This window comes from Rana temporaria, chromosome 3 (assembly GCF_905171775.1).
Source record: "Rana temporaria chromosome 3, aRanTem1.1, whole genome shotgun sequence".
Classification (NCBI taxonomy): domain Eukaryota; kingdom Metazoa; phylum Chordata; class Amphibia; order Anura; family Ranidae; genus Rana; species Rana temporaria.
The window spans coordinates 263,295,624-263,319,427 of record NC_053491.1 but is presented as its reverse complement, the minus strand read 5'-3'; the positions used below and the strand labels follow the sequence as shown (position 1 = coordinate 263,319,427).

General features: G+C 45.3%; 1 protein-coding gene across 4 annotated transcripts in view; it reads right to left on the bottom strand.

Annotated features, from left to right (window-relative positions):
- The window catches only part of KIF3A (kinesin family member 3A), a 108,068-nt gene extending 84,530 nt beyond the window's left edge, over nucleotides 1-23,538 (bottom strand). For 2 of the 4 annotated variants that reach the window (XM_040344630.1, XM_040344631.1), the window contains exons 1-2: nucleotides 23,387-23,538; nucleotides 10,950-11,223 (exon numbers count right to left, since the gene is read on the bottom strand). In XM_040344630.1, the coding sequence (XP_040200564.1) occupies nucleotides 10,950-11,223; nucleotides 23,387-23,392 (280 nt within the window). In that variant the 5' untranslated portion in view covers nucleotides 23,393-23,538. The remainder of the gene's footprint in view (nucleotides 1-10,949; nucleotides 11,224-23,386) is intronic. The other 2 variants (XM_040344633.1, XM_040344634.1) reach the window with 2 other exon arrangements.
- Between the last annotated feature and the right edge of the window lie 266 nt (nucleotides 23,539-23,804).

Genomic DNA, 23,804 nt, shown 5'->3' with positions numbered 1-23,804 from the left:
GAGCCTCAGGCGTTCAGACCCATTGTCAGGAGAATATAGTAGACCAGCACTGTATGACTGCACAGAGGAGACCAACAATGTATGCGGTGAAGTTAAAAAGGTGTTTATTAACAAATAAGTGAAGACAACCAGTGTGCAACAAATAGCATATACAATCGGGGGAAATACCGTATTCGTAAACAAAGCCAGGCCGGGGTCATACACAGGGGAAGTCAGCAGATGGGTGAGGATGGGGGACACAGCGGAGCAGGGAGCGGATGGATGGACAGGCTGCGGGGCAGGAATCCAAGGGGGAACAGGAACCAAGGTAAACCGGCAAAAGGAAGGACGGGTCCAGGATGGGGAACAGAAACAGAGTCCAGATCGCAGGGTCAGATAACAGGCTCAGGTCCGGGAGGTAGAACGATACCAGGGCGAGGTCTGCTTGAGCTCGCCGGGTATTTGTAGAGGTGTGCAGTAATGGAGTTCAGGTCACACCTGAGCGCAGTAAAGGTAGTCTGCTCCACACTGCCGGGGTCCATCCGCTGGTGGAGACCAGTACTGCGTCCCAAGGGTGATATAACACCAGCAGGGGAAAGTTCTCCCGACAGTTTGGAACTGTCAGGAGACACCTGCTGGTGAGACACAGTACTGCAAGCCAGGTAACAAATAGCACCAGCGGATGGAACCTTTCCTGACACCCATCTCCTTGTTGAACGCAGATATGAAGGTTTTGGGGAAGGTTCTGAGCACCGGTGTCAATACATACCTTCAAACCCTTATACATAGGGACCAGATGGGCTTCGTCCCAGGCAGGCAGGCGGGTGATAATATCCGCAAGGTCATACACTTAAATACTATTTTACACCAATGTAAAATACCAGGCTTTTTATTGTCTCTCGACATATACAAAGAGTTTGATTCGCTTTCTTGGGACTATTTAGAATTTGTGCTCATGCGGTGGGGCTTTGGAGGAGATTTCCTGGCCTGGACTAAAGCCCTATACTCGTTCCCTACAGCATCAGTTAAATACGTCGGTTTTTTTTTGTCAGCCTTCCCGATTTTCCGGGGGCACAAGGCAGGGCTGTCCACTGTCACAGTGAAAAAATATGCAGCGCTAGCAAAACACTTATAAGGAGTAAACAAGTGAAAACCATGCATCAATATGATAAGATCACAGTAGCCTGTGATGATAAGATCACAGTAGCCTGTGAATAAGTGTCCATTAAAAATGAAAACAAAAAACAAAGCAAAAGTCCATCAATAGGGGGTGTATGGCCACATCCTCATCATGGGAAAGACTTTCTGCACGGTAAAAACAGGAGTAGATGGAATACTCTTACCAGATAGCGTGGGTCTGCTTGTCAGCGACAACAGATCATAAACGCATGGAAGGACTCCACTCGAATCTGCTCGGCTGGACGATGGCCCAATGGTAGACTCAACACAGGATATCCCGATAGATGGCTGTAAGCCTGGACTGGAACCTCACCGTGGGTGTACTTGCTCCAACTCAGATTCGTAGACAGAAACAGAGGGTCAGCTTGTTTTAAAGCGACAAACGATGGTGTAAACAGTGGTGTCCACTGATGGAAGGTGAGCACAAACGTGGAGTATGAAAAACTCATCTGCTGCCCGTTCCAGCAATGTCTCCTCTCTACTTCCTCCTGACTCGCTGTCCACTGTCACCAGCGCTTTTTATTCTTGCATTGAAGACTCTGGCCATGGCCCTCCACGATAACTCCGACATCTCTGGCGTTCCTTATGCAGGTACCCATTACAAGGCAAACTTTTATGCAGACAATGCCCTCCTGGTTCTTACCAATCCTATCATTACTCTTCCCAACCTTCAGGTGACGCTGGATAACTTTTCCGCTATCTCGGGCCTTCGTATTAAACTTTCTAAGACCACAGCACTGAATATAACCCTTCCTGATGACCTAGACCTGCATCTACAGTCCCAATACCCTTATCGCTGGGCATCTCATTCCATTAATTATCTGGGGATTAAACTCACTTCCTCGTACTCCACTTTGTTCTCAGCCAACTACTATCTACTGTGCTCCCAGACCTCTCTTCTCTACTCCTGGAAATTTCCCTCCCTTTCTTGGATAGACCCGATCCATGCAGCTAAAATGATGATCCTCCCCAAGGCCCTCTATTTTTTCGGACCTTGCCCATACTTTCTTCCTACGTCTTTTACAGAATAGAAACCTTTGGTTTATATGGGCCCACAAACACCCCAAAGTTCCCAGATTGACGCTCTACACTCACAGATTACAAGGCGGCTTGGGAGTTAATAATCTGGCCAAGTATTATTGGGCGGCTCAGATCTCTCAACTGTCCATGTTACATGCCACTTCCAAAAGCACCCATAATGGGACGTCAGAAATACCTAATTGTGCCCCGATTTCTTTAGAAGCGTTGCTCTGGCTTCCTCATAGATTACGTCCCCTATGCTAAGCCCTTTAATGCTTCATATTTTCAAGCTGTGGGATTTTGTTAGATATTCCAGGAACTTGATGTCCCCTTCCTACCTCACCTACCAATTGTCAATAACCGTCTTTTTCTTCCGGGGTTGGAACAACCCCGCTCCTTCTCCTGGTAAACCACTCACGGCTTCTCCAGAGTGAAACACTTTTTATCTGCATGTTCGTTTCCATCATGGGAGGCCCTTCAGGAGACACACTAGATTCCCAGACAAGAGCATTTCCATTACTTGCAATTGGATGTTATCTCTTCTTCGTACTTCCACCTTTTCCTTTTCGTACGACTTATTTCGAACATACTTGTTTACATTCTCTGGGGTCCCCAGGTCTTATTTCATCGCTTTATGTCTCTTTTAATAGCAGGTCATCTTTATCAACCCTTTCCTATGTGACACAATGGGAGTGAGACCTTGGATCTGGTTTTGAGGGGGGAGGACTGGAGCAAAGCCTGGACATCAATTGCAAAATGTTTGTTTAACACTTCCATCCTAGAGGCCGCTTATAAACTGCTCCTGCGGTGGTACTGGGTCCCGGCTAGACTGTCCCATGCTTATCCTTGCAGCAGTGATAGATACTTTCGGAATTGTGGTCAACGTGGGGAGGTCCTACATATATGGTGGTCTTGCCCACGCTTGATCGGCTTCTGGTCCGGGGTCTTCGGCCTATTGCAGACATTATTTCATATGACAATCCGTTAGGATGCCCGACTGGCTCTCTTACATTGCCCTATACCGGGCCTATTTGCACCCCAACAGAAATCGGCCACGTACCTTTTTATTTCTGCCAAGAGGGCCATTGCCCAGGCCTGGAAGACTCGGTCTGTTGCTTTCCAGGGGGTGAGAACCAGAATGACGGCTATGATGATTGATGAGCTGATGTCCAGTATATTGAAGGATTCGCATGCAAAATTTTTGAAAGTCTGGAAACCATGGATAAGTTATTCCCTTCCGTCCTTGTGATACTCGCCCTCTTCTGGGGCTCCTCTTTTCCTCTACTTTCTCTATCTTACTCTCTCTCTCTCTTTTCCTCATTTGCTTTCTCTATCATTGCTTTCTGATATGAAGGCCAACAATGTAGACTGCTGTACTCCGGGGTACAGAATAACATGTATGTCTATGACACAGGCCTAATTTTCAACCTGGTCCTTCATGGCCTGGGTTATAGTTTGTTTTGTTAAATCAAAGCCACTGTTGTATGCCGACGCTGTCCGCAAGGTAACCTACAGGTAACCAACAGTATGGCCGCTCTCTAGGGCTGTAAAGTGTGCGACCGGGAGTGATGTCACCAATTAGCCAGATGTAACGCCCATGGTACACTGGTGTAGATGGTGGCTGAGAAGACCCAAAAAAAGCCAACCTGATGGAGAATGTGTTTCAAAGCAAAAACTTCAACAGGGCCTTGCAAAAGTATTCACCCCCTTGGCATTTTTTGTGTTTTGTTTCCTCACAACCTGGAATTAACATGGATTGTTTGAGGATTTGCATCATTTAATTTACAGAACATGCCCACAACTTTGAAGATGTTTTTTTTTTATTGTGAAGCAAACAAATAGGACAAAATAACAGAAAAAGTCAACGTGTATAATTATTCACCCCCCTAAAGTCAATACTTTGTAGAGCCACCTTTTTCGGCTATCAAAGCCCAAAGTCACTTTGGATAAGTCTCTATGAGCTTGCCACATCTTACCACTGAGATTTTTGCCCATTCCTCATTGCAAAACTGCTCCAGCTCCTTCACGTTGGATGGTTTGCACTTGTAAACAGCAATCTTTAAGTATGACCACAGATTTTCTATTGGATTGAGGTCTGGGCTTTGACTAGGTCATGACAACACATTTACATGTTTCCCCTTAAACCACTCAAGTGATGCTTTAGCAGTGTGTTTGGGGTCATTGTCCTGCTGGAAGGTGAACCTCTATCCTAGCCTCAAATCACACACAAAGTGGTACAGATTTTGCTCAAGAATATCCCTGCATTTAGCACCATCCATCTTTCCCACAAACTCAAAACGTGACATTTTGTTTTTTGCTGAAAGTAATGGCTTTCTTCTGGCCACTCCGCCATAAAGCCCAACTCTATGGAGCGTACGGCTTATTATCGTCCTATGTACAGATACTCCAGTCTCTGCTATGGAACTCTGCAGCTCCTCCAGGGTTAGCTTAGGTCTCTGGACTGCCTCTCTGATCAATGCCCTCCTTGCCCGGTCCATGAGTTTTGGTGTGCACCCATCTCTTGGCATGTTTGCTGTTGTGCCTTGTTCTTTCCATTTGGTTATGATAGATTTGATGGTGCTCCTAGGGATCATCAAAAATTTAGATATTTTTTTATAACCTAACCCTGACTTGTACTTCTCAACAACATTGTGCCTTACTTTTTTTTCCTTGGTCTTCATGGCAGTGTTTGGTTAGTGGTGCCTCTTGCTTAGGTGTTGCAGCCTCTGGGGCCTTTCAAAAAGGTGTGTATGTGTAATGTGACACTTAGATTGCACACAGGTGGACATCATTTCACTTATTATGTGACTTCTGAAGGTAATTGGTTGCACCAGAGCTTTTTATGGGCTTCATAACAAAGGGGGTGAATACATACGCACATGCCAATTATCAGTTTATTTCTGAAAAATAGTTTTATGTATATATTTTTCTAATTTTACTTCACCAACTTAGACTATTGTGTTCTGATCCATCAATATAATTCAGATAAAAAAAAAAATTGAACAAAAGGCTGTAATTTAACAAAACAGGAAAAATGCCAGGGGGGGAGTGAATATTGCATGGCACTGTATATTAAAATACAATAACCAAAAAGTAAGTCTATTATATAGACAACACTGGTGGTGGAAATGGAAGGGCATAACAGGTACCGTATTTATCGGGGTATTGCGCGCCCCGGCGTATAGCGTGCACCCCTAAAGTGGACCCGCATTCCTGTGGAAAAAAGATTTTTGTACTTACAGTTTTAGTGTCTTGCACGGCATCCATCGGCGGCCTCGTCGGGTCCGGCGTCCGTCTGCGGCTTCGGGTGTCCTCTTCGTCGGGTCCGGCGTCCTTCTGCGGCGTCCTCCCCGCGCCGAGTTTGAATACTGTGCCGGCATATACCGAGCGCAGTACAATCGTGTATAGTCGGGCAGGCTCGGCTACTCTCGCGCTCACGTCCTGTACGTCCAGGACGTGAGCGCGAGAGGAGCCGAGCCTGCCCGACTAAAAACGGGAAAACGGGGATCGGCGTATATCGCGCACCCACGATTTTGCCCTGATTTTCAGGGCAAAAAAGTGCACGGTATACGCCGATAAATATTCTCCACATCACACCAGCGTTCTCACCTTAACTTGAACTTGTTTGCATCCCTTTCGCTTTGACCAGCCTTTACTGGCATCCTTTGACAGGTGTAGTTTGTTGCCAGTAACTACATTTTCCTTAGCCCTGTCTGTATTTCTTAGAAAGTTTAATCGCTTGCTAGTATGTAGATTTCAGACAGAGAAACCTGTAAGACTCTTTAAGGAATTTACCAGCTGACCTCGTTAGCTCTTGTAAAAGCAATCCTAGTGGATTTCCCCCTCCCGTGGCTTTAACGGGATCTCCCATCCCACCAGGAGTCCCAATCGACCAGCCACTGTAAAAAAAAAAAAAAAAAAACACCACCATTTTATTCTCTATGGCTTCCGCTTTCAAAAAATATATAATGTTTAGGGGTTATGACTAATTTTCTAACAAAAAAATACATATTTTTACATGTAAAAAACAAAAGGTGCCAGAAAAGGCCTGGACTTCAAGTGGTTAAACTTTGACAATAAAACCTGGAAGCTGATCCAGATTTTGCACTCTCCAAAATGTCAACGGGCAGAGTAGAACCCTGTTGTCACGAACAAGCTTGAAAACACAAAGCACAGAGACCTTGCTATCAGAGTCCATGAGAGATAGCAGACATCACAGAACTAAAATATCAGCTGGGTGGACTGACTCCCTTATACATAGAACTCCATTCATATTCATAGCACACAATGCTAGACAAACAATATTCTATTCAGTAACAGACTTCATTTTCACATGCCAGGATCACAGTTGTGAAAGGGATAATTGTGCTGCTAGCTCCTTCCCCTGGAATGGCCCAGATCAGCTCAAGGGAATGTGTGTCACACTGGCAATATGATTTTGCCATCTTACACATGGCACACAGAATGTAGAACTTAATTATCAAATAGTCTATTAGTGTTGAATACTGATGAATATGAAAGCTTGTATAATCAGGATACAAGCAATAACACATTATAAAAACAGTCACTACATTTGATTAAAAAAATAATAATACGTTATATAATTACTTCTCCAATGATGGTACGGACAAACCAGTATAAAAATAGTGAGTCACAGAAGGAAAGATCTATACATTTCCACACAGCACAATATGGAAACACTGGCCATGTAGTGGAATGACACCTACTCTTTTTAGGTAATCAACACTTCAGGATCAGGTAAGTCAGTTCAGATCTTTATTAGCTATATTATGGGTGTTAGGATACTAAGACAGTGTGCATCTCTGATTAATCTACTCTTCACCCTGAAGGTAACTAGTCATGATTGGGTTAATCAGAACAAGAAAACCTACACAGTATTTATAGTTATTCACCTAATTTTGCCTGAACTCATGCCGATAGCATACACTCCAACACCTAAGCAACTAAAACACTATAAAAACAGCCTTGTAGCTCCTCTATACGGGCTTTTATGTGATGCCTTTAGGCACACTCAACAGGCAAAAAGCTCTGTTCAATAAAGCAGAACCCCAGGCAACAAAAACAAAAGTAAAATTAGAAACCAATAAAAAAAAAAAAAGTTAACCAGCTGTTGCTGCAATATTCTTTTCTAGTCCAGAGATTTCCACTATACTGTAGTTTTTTTCTGGTACCAGATGTCTTTAGTCAGATGGCCAGCATAATTCAATCCATTTCTTCCAAACCCATGTCATTCTGGACCTAACCCAACCTGTGACTGGACGGTGAAAGGAGAAGTAGTACACTCTGCTTTCTCCACCTATCAACATAAACTGACTGGCTCCATGTGCTGCTTTCTTCCTGTACAGGGACGGAAACAGGGTAATACCAGGTCACGTTTAGGTACTTACAGGGGGTGCCAACATTGGATAGTTAGTAGAGGGAGCTCCTCCCAAACGAGTCACCACAGCTTCCACTCTCCTTTCACAACATAGCCCCCCCCCCCCCTCTTCTGGAAATGTTAAATTACTGCCTAAGCTGGCCTAGCTACTTCACCCCATCTAGCCTTTTATATAGCTGTTGGGGGAGACAGCGGGAAGGTGGTATTCAGCAGCAGTTTCATGGGGCCAGATCCACAGCCAGCGGGCTTAACTTAAATCTTCCTATTTAAGTTACACCGCCGCAAAATTTCTACCTAAGTGCCCGATCCACAAAGCACTTACCTAGAAATTTTCGGCTGTGCAACTTAAATCTGTCCGGCGCAAGGCGTGCCCAATCTAATGGGGCGAGTCCCATTTAAATTAGGCGCGCTCCCGTGCCGGACGTACTGCGCATGCTCCCGACGCGATTTTCCCGACGTGCTTTGCGCGAAGTTACGTTACGCCGAGTTTTGTGAATCGCGCCGGGTAAAAAAAGTTGCGTCGGGAAAAAAAAAAAGAGATGCAGCAGAAAAAAAAATAAAAAATTTAAAAATAATTTGACAGCGTCGCGGGAAAGAAGGGTCTACTTTTACATGGTGTACTAAGTTTACACTTTGTAAAAGTAGCCCTAATTTTGCATTTGCAAACTAACAACTTACGGAGACTACACGAAGGGAAACCGCTTCGTGGATTTCCGTAAGTGCTAATTTGCATACCCGACACGGAATTTTGACGAGAAATGCCCCCAGCGGCGGCCGCGGTACTGCATCCTAAGATCCGACAGTGTAAAACTATTACACCTGCCGGATCTTAGGAATATCTATGCGTAACTGATTCTGTGAATCAGTCGCATAGATAGAAACAGGGATACGACGGCGTATCAGTAGATACGCCTGCATATCCCTTTTGTGGATCTGGCCCATGGTTTGTATGTCTACACAAGGGAGGTTTTTACAGGTAAATAAGCTGCATGTAACATGTTAAATGTACAAATAATCCAAAGAGAAGATTGCTGTTAAAATTAACTTCCATGTAAAAAGCACGTTTATCAACAGTGCAGCTAAATACATTGGTAAACATAAAGCTCCCACTTCTGGTAATATGTGCAAGAACGATTTGCAATTCCTATGCAATATTTCATTACCTGCCAAAAGTTAAAATACATTTTTTTTTTTAAAGTATATTTCTAAACAAAATGTATTAAAATAAACTACACATTAAAGTGATTATAAAGGAATTTTTTAAAACTCCTCTATACTTACCCACTCTGTGCAATGAAATTGCATTGAGCAGCCCTGAACCTCCTCTTCTCGGGCCCCCTCGTCGGCACTCCTGGCCTCGCCTCCCTGTCCAGGAGCTTCCAATGGGGGCACTTGTGCATGCTCGCTCCAGAGCCCCACTGCAGCGTCTATTGACAAAGATAATCATTGACTATGATTGACAGCACTGGGAGCCAATGGTTCCTGTGCCCCAGCAAAGCCAGTGAGACACGGAACCGAGTGGTGAGCTGCAGAAGTGCACAGTGCTGGAAATGAGGGTTCAAGTAAGTAAAATGGAGGGGTGAGAGGCCAAAACCGATACCTAAACATTTTTTACCTTAACCACTTGCCGACCGCGCACCGTCGTTATACGTCCACAAGGTGGCTCTGCTGGGCGAGAGCACGTAATATGACGTCCTCTCTCCCAGCCCCCCGCTCGCCCCCGACTCCCGTGCGTGTGCCCGGCGGGCGCGATCGCCGCCGGGCACACGCGATCGCTCGTTACAGAGCGGGGACCGGGAGCTGTGTGTGTAAACACACAGCTCCCGGTCCTGTCAGCAGGGGAAATGCTGATCTTCGGTTCATACAATGTATGAACAGAGGATCAGTGTTTCCCCTAGTGAGGCCACCCCCCCCCCCACAGTAAGAACACACCCAGGCATACTTAACCCCTTCCCCGCCCCCTAGTGTTAACCCCTTCACTGCCAGTGGCATTTTTATAGTAATCCAATGCATTTTTATAGCACTGATCGCTATAAAAATGCCAATGGTCCCAAAAATGTGTCAAAAGTGTCCGAAGTGTCCGCCATAATGTTGCAATACCGAAAAAAAAAAAATCGCTGATCGCCGCCATTACTAGTAAAAAAAATATAATAAAAATGACATAAAAATACCCCCTATTTTGTAAACGCTATAACTTTTGCGCAAACCAATCGATAAACGCTTATTGCGATTTTTTTTTTACGAAAAATATGTAGAAGAAAACGTATCGGCCTAAACTGAGGAAAAATTTTTTTTTTTATATATTTTTGGGGGATATTTATTATAGCAAAATGTAAAAAATATTATTTTTTTTCAAAATTGGCTCTCTATTTTTGTTTATAGCGCAAAAACTAAAAACCGCAGAGGTGATCAAATACCACCAAAAGTAAGCTCTATTTGTGGGAAAAAAAGGACGCCAATTTTGTTTGGGAGCCACGTCGCACGACCGCGCAATTGTCTGTTAAAGCGACGCAGTCCCGAATCGCAAAAAGTACTCTGGTCTTTGGGCAGCAATATGGTCCGGGGGGTAAGTGGTTAATGTAAGGAATGCATTAAGGTGAAAAATGTTTACGCTTTAGACTAGGGCTGCAGAAAATTAACGATTAGTTCCTCGATTAATCGTAATTTTTTTTGATCAATCAAAATTCTTTTGATCGGTACTCGCCTCTCTGCCGTCTTCCTGGTCTTCAGGGAGTTCCGTTGGAGATTCGGTGATGTCACGGACACCAGCGGGGCTTACCGTGTTCATCTGAAGGGCTCCTTTGCTGTGCCTTCATATCTGCATGCTGGCGGGACCTTACTAACTGCCACACGCAAGGGCTGTTACACTTCCCTCTATCACTTCCCTCTACCAACCTGGGATTCTACAACCATCCACTGGGAGTTGTGATAGTTCCCTTCACGGGACATCTACATGCCAACGGACTGATGTTAACCCCTCCCCATCTGGATTCAGCAGTGGCATCGTTGTACACATTTTTATACCAGCATCATACTTAGCTACATGTTTACATGACTGCTTTTGCTACCGTTTGGAATTACTCGCACTATTTACAGTTTATGTAGCTACATCGATTTTATCTCCAGTGCATTATTTATTTTGTTACCTACTTGAAGAGTAGAGGTCGACCGATATAACGGCCGATATTTGGCCTTTTTAAAAAAATTGGCATTGGCCGATAATTATCTAAAAAAAGGCAGATTGTTGGAGATCTGAGGCAGGAATGTGCTGCGTGTAAATCGATTAATCGAACACGAAAATGTTAATCAGTAACAGCCCTACTTTAGACCCACATTATTTTCCATAATATATTTCTCATTTTGGAGGTCTTACCATTGTAGCCTTCTAGCACAGAGTCAATGATTGGCCTGGCTGTTAAATTGTAAACATCCAGCTGGTTACTGTCTATTCCAAACACTGTGTCAAACGTAAAAGTCTTTGGGGGCTCATTCATAGAGTCTACTTTGTGAACAGCAATAGTTCCCCTCATTTCATCAACATTTACAGCCATCCTGCTGCCCATAACTTTCTCTCGCTCATTCAACGGACGACATCGAACTACAACTTTCACATTATCACAGGATTCAGGTTTCTCTGCTTTGTTGATCTGTAAATACAGACAGGAAAAAAATTACCACAAAACATAATTAAAAAAAAAAAAACAAACACACACAAAAGAAAGTACACAGCAAGTATAGTAATTTTTTTTCAGGCAACTTTTTTTTTTTTTAAGCAAACCCCTCCCCCCCATTTCAGAAAGCTGCCTAAACTATATAATTATTATTATGAATTTAAATAGCACCAACAGTGTATGCAGCGCTTTACAACATGAGGGCAAACAGTACTGTTACAATACAATTCAATGCAGGAAGAACCAGAGAGCCCTACTCTTTAAATACAGTAGGGTTAAAAAAAAAAAAAAACGTAAAAAAAAAAGGGAGGAGAGGAGATCATGTTCTCGCTGAACACTACAAAACTGACATGGAGAGAGGGGGGGGGAGATGCAGAGATGCACAGGGGAGAGCTGTTATTACAGAGGCACCTAAGCTGACCACGCTGTCATGGCTCAGCAGCCATCATAAACGTGGTCAGCACACAGAAGGAAAATCAAGACCAGGCAGAATCAACCAGGAACTGTAGAAAATACAGAGGGACAACTAACTAGGCAAAAGCACTATAGTGCCTGTTTTTTTTTTTTACAATTTTTTCCCTAAATAGCTTCCGTTACCTTAGTGCAGTCCTCCTTCACTTACCTCATCCTTCCATTTTGCTTTTAAATGTCCTTATTTCTTCTGAGAAATCCTCACTTCCTGTTCTTCTGTCTGTAACTCCACACAGTAATGCGAGGCTTTCTTCCTGGTGTGGAGTATCGTTCTCGCTCCCTCCCTTGGACTACTGGAGAGTCAGGACGCTCTCTACGTTGCAGATAGAGAAAGGAGCTGTGTGTTAGTGGGCGTCCTGACTCTCCTGTAGTCCAAGGGAGGGGGCGAGCATGACACTTCACACCAGGGAGAAAGCCTTGCATTACTGTGTGGAGTTACAGACAGAAGAACAGGAAGTGAGGATTTCTCAGAAGAAATAAGGACATTTAAAAGCAAAATCGAAGAATGAGGTAAGTGAAGGAGGACTGCACTAAGGTAAAGGAAGCTAGTTAGGAAAAACATTTTTTACCTTTACAACCCCTTTAAGCTCTGTGCGTACGAACCCTAAACATGATCTAGCACAAGGAGTTACTACTACAATGGAGAGTTTTAAAATATGTATGCATCACCAATAAATGCAGATGCTTTTCTGGGGTAGGTTATAAGAAAAGAGAAACCTCACAGGTGGTTGGGACCAACACTTACAAGGGTTTATTCCCCAATTTAACAGAATCTTAAAAAATTCAAGAGGTGCTCTGCAAGGTGCTACAAAAGTATATATGTAATCACTACTTGTTATACTATGGGTAGGAAAATGCAGCCAAAACAAAACAATTATCAGGACCAGGTGTTCAAATTCACCTTGAAACAGCATGAAGGAAAATATCATGCAAAAAAAAAAAAAAAACAAGCTCTTAGAACAATTTGTTACATGTTCACATCAACATGATATATTGTTGCCAGAAGTCTGCTTTGGGTGGGTACATAGATTTAAAGTGGTAATAAAGGTTTGGCTTTATACTTACCTGCTGTGTGCAGTGGTTTTGCACAGAGCAGCCCTGATCTTCCTCTTCTTGGGTCCTTGGCCAGAGCTACTGACTCCTCCCCTCTGACCAGTGCCCCCAATAGCAAGCCGTTTGCTATGGGGGCACTAGTGCGTACTCACTCCCAAGCCCTGCTCTAAAGATCAATAAGACACATAGAGCCCTGCTCTCTCCTCATTGGCTCACTGGTTGTGATTGACAGCCAATTGCTCCCACTGCTGACTCGGCCAATGAGGAGAGGGAGCGCGGGACAGCCAAGGCTCTCGTGCGCATCGCTGGATCAAAAGGAGGTTTAGGCGAGTATGGGGGGGGGGCAGCACACAGAAGGTTTTTTCATTTAATGCATAGAATGCATGAAGGTAAAAAACCTCCAGCCTTTAAAACCACATCAACCACTTTAGTCCCGGAAGGATTTACCCCTTTAACGACCAGGCCATTTTTTTGCAATACGGCACTGTGTTTCTTTGACAATTATGCGGTCGTGCGACGTTGTACCTAAACAAAATTGATGTCATTTATTTTCTCACTAATAGAGCTTTCTTTTGGTGGTATTTAATCACCTCTGTGTTTATTTTCTTTGCACTACAAACAACAAAAGGACCAACAATTTAAAAATATATATATATTTTTTTTTTACTTTCTGCTATAATACATATCCAATATATAATAAAAAAACACATTTATTCATCAAATTTAGGTCAATATGTATTCTGTACATATTTTTGGTAAAAAATAAAAATATAGGCTTATATTAGATTGGTTTGCACAAAAGTTATTGGCCCGGATTCACAAAGCACTTACGCCGACGTATCTCGAGATACGCCGCGCAAGTGTAACTATGCACCGTGCCCACAAGCTGAGATACGCCTAAAAATAGGCTTCCTACGACCGACGTAACTTGCCTACGCCGTCGTATCGTGGGCACATATTTACGCTGGGCGCATTTGCCGCTCCCATTGATTTTCTATGCACATATGCAAATAAGGGAGATACGCCGATTCACGAAGGTACTTGCGCCCGGCGCATAATATACGTGGTTCACGCAAGTCGTACGTCCGGCGTAAAGTTATTCCCCATATATGAGGCGCAACCCATGCAAAGGTATGGACCAGGGAACTCAAGCCGTCGTATTTTACGTCATTTACGTTGTACGTGAATATGGCTGGGCGTAGGTTACGTTCAGGCCGTAGGCAGTGATCCGTCGTATCTTAGGCATTCGTTCTGACGTGATTGTGAGCATTGGTGCAACAGATCACCGTTGATCCGTGATCCAAACGGGTCACCCCCTTCAGATCGTCACGCTATGCGGCCATAGCATTAGGAATGGCCGCGGCTTTGGCCTAGCTCCGGAGAGATGTGGATATTACAGTGGGGGGGGGGGGTGTGGATATTACAGTGGGGGAGGGAGATGTGGATATTACAGTGGGGGAGGGAGATGTGGATATTACAGTGGGGGAGGGAGATGTGGATATTACAGTGGGGGAGACTTTTTTTTTTTTTTTTTTTGCTGATCCGAAAAATGATCCGATCCGTGGGTAATAATGCTTCCGCTGACACCAGTGCTGGGGTTAATAAAGCATCCACTGACACCAGTGCTGTTGTTAATGCGTCCACTGACACCAGTGCTGATGTTAATAATGCATCCACTGACACCAGTGCTGGGGGTAATAATGCGTTCGCTGACACCAGTGCTGGGGGTAATAATGCGTCCGCTGACACCAGTGCTGGGGGTAATAATGCGTCCGCTGACACCAGTGCTGGGGTTTCATAATGCGTCCGCTGACACCAGTACTGTTGTTTTTGAAGTTTGAAAGTTTGCATGCGGAACCCCATGGGATATGAAAACTTGTCTTGTGGCCCTCAGGTAATTTGAGTTTGAGACCCCTGCTCTAAAAGTCTGTGAGAGGCTGAGAAATGCTGCATTAATGTGTACTTTATATAACTAGCTGGAGCTCTCTAGAATGATTTGTGGTTGTTCATCAGGACAGAATATGTGAAAGGCCCTATGGAGTAAGTAAGAGTTAGCCCAATTCGCAAGAGTGAATGGGGCCTATGTGGGAACTCACTGGGGCTCCCACATGAAATCATACACAGCCCCATTCGCAAGTATGAATGGGGCATAAGTCTTAAAGCGGAGCTCCGCTGAAAAAAAAAATATTTAAAGCCAGCAGCTACAAATACTGCATCTGCTGACTTTTAATATTAGGGCACTTACCTGTCCTGGAGTCCAGTGACGTCCGCAGCAGAGGACGAGCGATCGCTCGTCACTCTGCTGGCCCCCCCCCCCGCCATCCTCGGTGAGGGAACCAGAAAGTGAAGCGATCCGGCTTCACTGCCCGGTTCCCTACGGCGCATGCGCGAGTCGTGCTACGCCTGCCGATTGGCTCCCGCTGTGTACTGGGAGCCGAATGTTCCCAGAACACAACCGGGGGGGGGGGGGTGACGTCATGCCCGCAGTCTGCCCGAGACTGTGTGGCCGGAAGTGGGTGCAAATACCTGTCTTTAGACAGGTATCTGCACCCCCCTCCCCCCTGAAAGGTGTCAAATGTGACACCGGAGGGGGGGAGGGTTCCGATCAGCGTGAGTTCCACTTTAGGGTGGAGCTCCGCTTTAAGCCACGTACACACTATAAGAAAATCATGCAAACATTTTTGTCTGAGGAACGATCGTACGTTTTTTTGATAGAGTGTATACATCTTTCAACAGCCTAGTACGACCTTCTGAGCAAAAATTTCCAAAGGGACAAGCTCCTAAATTTTTCTCATACAAGAACAGACTGAACGATTATCGTTTAATGTAAAATGAAAGACTGCACATGATCAGAAACAATAAACAGAGAAAAGCCTTTGTCATACGAGAGTTCTTACACACACACACACACACACACACACACCTCTCTCATAGATGTACCGTATATATACACACTTGAGTATAAGCCGAATTTTTCAGCACATTTTTTTGTGCTGAAAAAGCCCCCCTCGGCTTATACCCAAGTCTTGCTGTGTCCATATGCAGCCTCACGTACCTGATCCAGAGCTGTGACACGCAGACTTAAAGCGGGGGTTCACCCTAAAAAAAACTAACATTACATCCAGCATACTAACATTTACAGTACGCAGGTCTTCTGACTTCTGCGCAGTCAGCTCTATATGGCGGGCGCAGGCTCCGTATAGCGCCGACTCGCAGCTCGGCTATTTACGGAAAACTGGTGACGCGCCTTGTGCGACATGGGAACTTTTTCACAACACGTCAATAATCTAACCCAGGGGTAGGAACGCCCAGTCCCGCGGGAATCAGAACCCGGAAGCCGGGGAGAAAATCACACTATATCTGTATGTACGGCGAAAAAAAAAAAAGACCTGCATACTGTAAATGTTGTTAGTATAGGAATGCCCAGTCCCGCGGGAATCAGAACCCGGAAGCCGGGGAGAAAAATCACACTATATCTGTATGTACGGCGAAAAAAAAAAAAAAAAAAGACCTGCATACTGTAAATGTCGTTCGTATGCTGGATGTAATGTTAGAATTTTTAGGGTGAACCCCCGCTTTAACTGCAGTCGATGGCCGTGCAGTGTAAAAAAGCCCCGCCTCTTTCTCGTCCTCAAGGAGAAGGTGGGGCTTTGTTACACTGGACGCCGCCGACCATGTCACAGCTCGAGATCAGGTACATGAGGCTGCAGATGGCCAAAGTGCGGCATGCAGATGGGCATTGTTGACCCTCTTTTCCACTTACAGTAGCTGCTGCATTTCTCACCCTAGGCTTATACTCAAGTCGATAAGTTTTCCCATTTTTTTTGTGGTAAAATTAGGTGCCTCGACTTATATTCGGATTGGCTTATACTCAAGCCAGTAGCACTGAAAGTTGTAAACTATAGTACCTTGAAAAAGTATTCACACCCCTTGAAATTTTCCACATTTTGTCATTTTACAACCAAAAAGGTAAATGTATTTTTGTTGGGATTTTATGTGATAGACCAACACAAAGTGGCACATAATTGTGAAGTGGAAGGAAAATGATAAATAGATTTCACGTGAGGCGTGTATTTGTATTCAGCCCCCTTTACTCCAAGGCCTGATTCACACCGGTGCATTTTTAGTGCCTTTTGCATTCTGCAGATTTGCACTATAGAACATGTTCCATGTTAACCACTTGACCACTGGGCACGTAAACCCCCTTAATAACCAGACCAATTTTCAGCTTTCGGTGCTCTCACAATTTGAATGACAATTACTCAGTCATACAACACTGTACCCAAATGAAATTTCCGTCCTTTTTTTCACACAAATAGAGCTTCTTTTGGTGGTATTTAATCACCGTTGGGTTTTTTATTTTTTGCGCTATAAGAGAAAAAAGACTGAAAATTCTGTAAAAAATAATAATTTTTCTTTGTTTCCGTTATAAAATTTGGCAAATTTATTTTTTCTTCATTCTTTTGCATAAATGTGAAAGATGAAGTTACGCCGAGTAAATAGATACCCAACATGTCACCCTTCTAAATTGCACACGCTCGTGGAATGGCGCCAAACTTTGCTACTTAAAAATCCCCATAGACGACGTTGCAGGGTATTGTGGGGTATTGCGGAGTATTGTGGGGTATTGCGGAGTATTGCAGAGTATTGCAGAGTATTGCAGAGTATTGCAGAGTATTGCAGAGTATTGCGGGGTATTGTGGGGTATTGTGGGGTATTGTGGAGTATTGCGGGGTATTGCAGAGTATTGCAGAGTATTGCAGAGTATTGCAGAGTATTGCGGGGTATTGCGGGGTATTGCGGGGTATTGCGGGGTATTGCGGGGTATTGTGGGGTATTGTGGGGTATTGCAGAGTATTGCGGGGTATTGCGGGGTATTGCGGGGTATTGTGGAGTATTGCGGAGTATTGCGGGGCATTGCAGAGTATTTTGGGGCATTGCAGAGTATTTTGGGGCATTGCAGAGTATTTTGGGGCATTGCAGAGTATTTTGGGGCATTGCAGAGTATGGGGGCATTGCAGAGTATGGGGGCATTGCAGAGTATGGGGGCATTGCAGAGTATTGCACAGGGAGGGATGGATGGCTGGATCTGTGACTGCATGTGTCACAGATCCAGCCCGCAGCAGCAGCAGCAGCTGCTGCTGCTTCCGCTCTCTCCCCTCTCCTCTCTCACACTGTACCGTTCGGTACAGAGAGGAGAGGGAGGAACCGGCGTCATCACATGACGCTGGTTTGTTTACTAGTGATCGCTCCGTCATTGGACGGAGCGATCACGTGGTAAACCGCCGCTATCAGCGGCGATTTACGGTGATCAGCCGGGTCCGGAGGGAGCGCGATTCTGGGAGGATTCTGGGAGGACGTACATTGACGCCCTCCCTTCCACTTCACAATTATGTGCAACTAAAATCTAATGGAAAAAATTGCCTTCAGAATCTGTCACCTAATTAGTAAATAAAGTCCACTTGTGTGTAATTTAATCTCAGTATAAATGCAGCTGTTCTGTGAAGTCCTCAGAGGTTTGTTAGAGAACCTCAGTGCACAAACAGCATCATGACGGCCAAGGAACACACTAGCCGGGGATAAAGTTGTGGAGAAGTTTAAAACAGGGTTAGGTTATAAAAAAAAGATCCCAAGGTTTGAACATTTCACAGAGCACTGTTCAATCCCATATGAAATTGAACAGAGTATTGCACAACTGCAAACCTACCAAGACATGGGCATCCACCTAAACTGACAGGCTGGGATAGGAGAGCATTAATCAGAGAAGCAGCCAAGAGGCCCATGGTAACTCTGGAGGAGCAGCAGAGATCCACAGCTCAGGTGGGAGAATCTGTCCACAGGACAACTATTAGTCGTCCACTCCACAAATCTGGCCTTTATGGAAGAGTGGCAACTGGCAAGAAGAAAGCCATTGTTGAAAAAAATCCAAAAACATGAAAAATGGGAATCCCACCTACAAATGTAATGGCATGATCACCATATAATGTGCGCTAGCATAAACCCCCTAAAGTCTCTGTAAGCCCCCCAAAAAAACACCTAAACTCACCCAAGTGCCCCACCCTGCATACTTGAACAGAATTACACCATCCCTCGTAATGGAACAAGAGGTGCGGGATGCAGTCCCAACAGGGAGCTAAGCCCACCCTCCCCAAAGAAGTGCTCCCCACACAAACAAGCCCTATACCACCACACCAGGGGCCAGCTGAAACTGCTCTCAAGGGGTACAGTGCTCCACCTTAATGACACAATGGGCGTGTGAGGCAATGCTCCGTCATGGAGCAAGGGTGCAATGGCCCAGGTGAACCAAACAGCCAACTCATACCCCCATAAAACACCCCCACCGTCTAAGGTCAGTCGGTCAAGGAAATGTCAGTCAGTGTCAGTCAGTGGCTATTGCAGGAGCCCAAATGTTTGAATGCAGTAAGCTCTAATGCCACGTACACACTACCATTTTTAATGGTCTAGAAAAAACAACGTTTTTTTCAACCCGATTATTGTTAAAGCAGAGTTCCACCCAAAAATGGAACTTCCGCTTAATCCACTCCTCGCCCCCTTACATGCCACATTTGGCATGTAATTTTTTTTGGGGGGGAGGGAGTGGGGGCTTCAGGAGAAGGGGACTTCCTGTCCCACTTCCTCATTCCGCCGAGGGGCTGGTAAGGCGAATAGCTCAATCGCCTTACTGCAGCCCCTCCCTGTAGGTGATCGCCTGTCCAATCGGACGGCACAGCGCCGCTCACGCATGCGCAGTGGGTGCCCGGCCGTGAAGCCTAAAGCTGTCACGGCCGGGTGCCCACACTTGGAAAGAAGACGCCGGCCGGAGAGGGGGGGAGAGGAGCGGAGCCCCGGCCGGCGCGTCGCTGGAACCGTGGACCAGGTAAGTGTCTGTTTATTAAAAGCCAGCAGCTACACTTTTTGTAGCTGCTGACTTTTAATAAACATAAAAAAAGGCTGGAACTCCCCTTTAAGCCGGCCTTGCCTACACACGATCGTTAAAAACAACGCGAAAATTTAGAGCATGTTCTAAATTTTTAATGCCCATTTTCAACGTCGCAAAAAATGCTCTGGAGCCCACACACGATCGTTTTTTTTTTTTTTTTCACAAGAAAACACACGATCGTTTTTAATGACATAAAAAAAAAAATGTAATTTTTCACATCATTATGTGTACGCGGCATAAGAGTTCCCCTGATGTCTGGCTAATTAGCGCTGGTAACAAGGATGAATACTAATGAGTATTGAATATGCAACACTTTTCACATATTTATTTGTAAAACATAAATGTTGAAAACCATTTATCTCTTTTCTTCCTATTCACAATTATGTGCCACTTTGTGTTGGTCGGAGGTCCATCACATAAAATACAAGTGGTCCATCACATAAAATACTTTTTCAAGACACTGTACAAGTGCTGGGGAAAGAATTTTAACAAAGAGTTCACTGGAAAATGTCTATTTTATTATGCTCAATGTGTTAACGCACATATTCCCTTTCTTCTACAGATATGCACACATCATCTAAATCAAATCAGTCCAAATAAAAAAAAACTTACATATGCCACAGTCTTTTCATTCATTCGGTCTCATTTCACCCTTCCCTTGTCCTGCTTCCCACACCGACATTTTAAAAAATTCCGTCTCCAGTGACCGGCTTCTTTTTCTAGACCTCATTTGCCAGCCCACCAATGACATTGGCACAAATCTTTTGCATTCACATTAATGGGGTGTTTTATTGTGTGTACATTCTGATTTCACGGAAGGCAGCGGTAATGTTCCCAGTGGACATCTGTGGGGGTTTGTGGCGCAAGTCCTTTAGGAAGGACTTGCATCACAGCATACCAACTGGTGTTAGCGTGGCACAACTGTATGAACTGAGCCTAAAACACTGCATGCGAGAACATTTTTTTTTTAATCTTTTCACATTTGTTGACACATGTCAAGTGCACAAGAGAAATCAAAGTGCATGGAAACACACACAGGTGTTCACTGATCATACTAAAAACACATGGGTGTAAATAAGTACTTCCAGAATAAAACCCAATACAAAAACATATTATATTGCAGCTTACAAATGATTAGATGTGGTGGCTGCATTTGTTTTCTTTTCCCCCCCATCTGTTTGCACCTGGTGATCTGGCCAGTACCTGTATACAGGCTTGTTTACATTGCTTCAAACTGTGGCATTGGACATGCTTTTTTTTTAAAAGCACTATGAATGCCAGTCAAAACACCTGACACTAAATAAAATGGTTAGCTTACAGTCTTGTTTGCACATTGTGTTTGCTTTGCTTCAAAAAACTATACCCCATGTCACCTTCTTAGTGCTTAAAAGCATATTCAAAGCCTCCATAGAAGTCTATGACAAAGCTTGCTTGAAGCACCTGAGGCTCTGCTTCAGCTTTGCTTTGTAGGTATTGCAGGTATGAGATATCCCAGGATGCACTGGGAAACCAACAAGTGAACCAGAAAAACGTCATCAGCAGTCACTTCCGATGTGTATATATTCTGGAAGTGTCTGGTGCAGATGTCACATTTGTTGTGCAGCGTGGAGCAGCAGGAAGGTGTGTGGGGTCCGGACTGGAGTGGAGCAACTAGCAGATGGCACATGTGGTGTGTGACATGAGAACACTATAGTGGAAGGTAAGCGGAGAACGGAAAGAGAGAGGACTGAGTGGCAGAGGATCAGCAAAGTTGGGGGACCGGAGCAGGAGAAACTAGCAATGTCACATATGGTGTGCAGCAGGTGAGAGGAGACCAGAGAGAGAGGAATATCAGAAAACCAGAGGGTCAGCAGAGATGGGAAATACTACTGAGAGGGGGATCAGCAGAGCTGGGGCTGCTACTGAATGGGGGATTGGCAAAGCTGGGGGTACTACTGAGCTGGGGATCTGCTGAACAAGGGATACTAATGAGCTGGAGAGCTGCTGAACATGGGTGCTAATGAGCTGCTGAACATGGGCGCTAATGAGCTGGAGAGCTGCTGAACATGGGTGCTAATGAGCTGCTGAACATGGGCGCTAATGAGCTGGAGAGCTGCTGAACATGGGAGCCAATGAGCTGGAGAGCTGCTGAACATGGGAGCCAATGAGCTGGAGAGCTGCTGAACATGGGAGCCAATGAGCTGGAGAGCTGCTGAACATGGGCGCCAATGAGCTGGAGAGCTGCTGAACATGGGAGCCAATGAGCTGGAGAGCTGCAATGTTGTCACTGGGAAGGGAAGGGCCAGGTATTTTACCATTCCACACTCTATCTTAAACCAAATAAAACAGCTTTGGGTGGAGTTCCACTTTAACAGTTAACAAAAAACTGGGCTGTGTACCTTTCCTAGATTTCCTCTAAATCAGGGGTCAGCAATCCATGGATCACGATCGACCACAGGGAGCATACAGGTGAATCATGACCATGGCTCTGCCTCCCCCCAGCCTCCGCCCCTCTTGTTTACTGCAGAATGGCGTGCAGGTGGCAGCTTAGTGCTGAATGGAGGGCAGGAGTGGGAGCTGCTCAGTGATTGGTTGCTGGGACCGCCTAGCAACCAATCACCAGCTTATAAAATGTTAACTCCGGCAGCTACTGCTCCTGCCTTCTACCCAGAACTTTGTTGTCTCCTGATTGCCGCTCTGCTGGACACAGACTGGCAGGTAGGAAGTGCTAGCAGCACAGCCTGTGTGTATGTAGGGTGTGCAGACACTGTTGGAGGGGGAACAGAGGACACTACAGTAAGGAGGAGGGATTAAGGTTGGGGAGGGAAAGAGGACACTGTTTTTGGGGGGTATACGACACTACTACAGTAGAGGGTGATGTGAAGGGGGCAGAGGACACTGTTTTTGGGGGGTATAGGACATGATGTGAAGCGGGCAGAGGTTTTTGGGGGGTATAGGATGCTACAGTGGGGGGGGGGTGATGTTAAGGGGGGAAAAGGACACTATTTTGGAGGGTAATACTGTTTTGGGGGGTAAATGACACAATGGGGGGGTGATGTAAAGGGAGCAGGGGACACTGTTTTGGAGGTTACAGGACACTACAGTGAGGGGGTGATGTGAAGGGGGACAGAGGACACTGTTTTTTATTGGGGGGGGGGGGTACAGGACACTACAGTGGGGGGGTTATGTGAAGGGGGCAGATGATACTGTTTTGGGGGGTACAGGACACAATGGGGGGGGGGAGGGTGGTGTGAAGGGGGCAGATGATACTGTTTTGGGGGGTACAGGACACAATGGGGGGAGGGTGGTGTGAAGGGGGCAGGGGACACTACTGTGGGGGGGTCTTAAGAGTGCCCCCGTGCTGTCCAGACAGATCTCAATCTGAGAGGTTGCCTACACCTGAAGTAAATGATTGTTCTCTATGTGTAATTTGCATTGACACATCAATGACAATGTATACAAATCCCACAATAAGATGGCAATCTCCTAAGGTTCTTCCTCCATTGATGAATGGACTGTACAATGCTGGGACAGCAGTGCTCACTGTACTCGGGCTCAGTCCCAGTGTCCTGAACCATAGGCCACACAATGCTGGCATGTAAGCAGGAAGGATGAATGGGCAATGTTACTGAATCACCTCCCCACACACAGAAACCATAAGCCCTTCCCTCAGGCACCAACCCAGCCCATCATTACCGGCATGTTTGCACTGTTCCAGGAGCAGGTGAGCCCGGATAACCGCTGACACCGCTAGAACGGACACCCCAAATCTCTGGACCAGCACCTCCGCTTCACACACTACGCATGCGCCTGGAGAAAAGGCTAGCTGGAGTGACAGCGTTCCTGACCAATAACGCAGAGACTCCGCTTTCGGCTGCGGCTGCGACCTGCCAATCCGCGCTCATTTGCTCATTGTTGTTTACGGACGGAGAGGGCTGCTTTACTGTATGTGACCGATCGGGAGATGAACCAATAGGAGGATGGTCCCCGCCCAGAAACGTTGCTGTGGTTGGGTAGCTGCTACCATGGTGACTGTTGTGAAGGATTGGGCCCTTTTTTTTTCCTGGTACAAAGCTGAGCGCTCAGGTGTGTTTATCCTGACAACATGCATTCA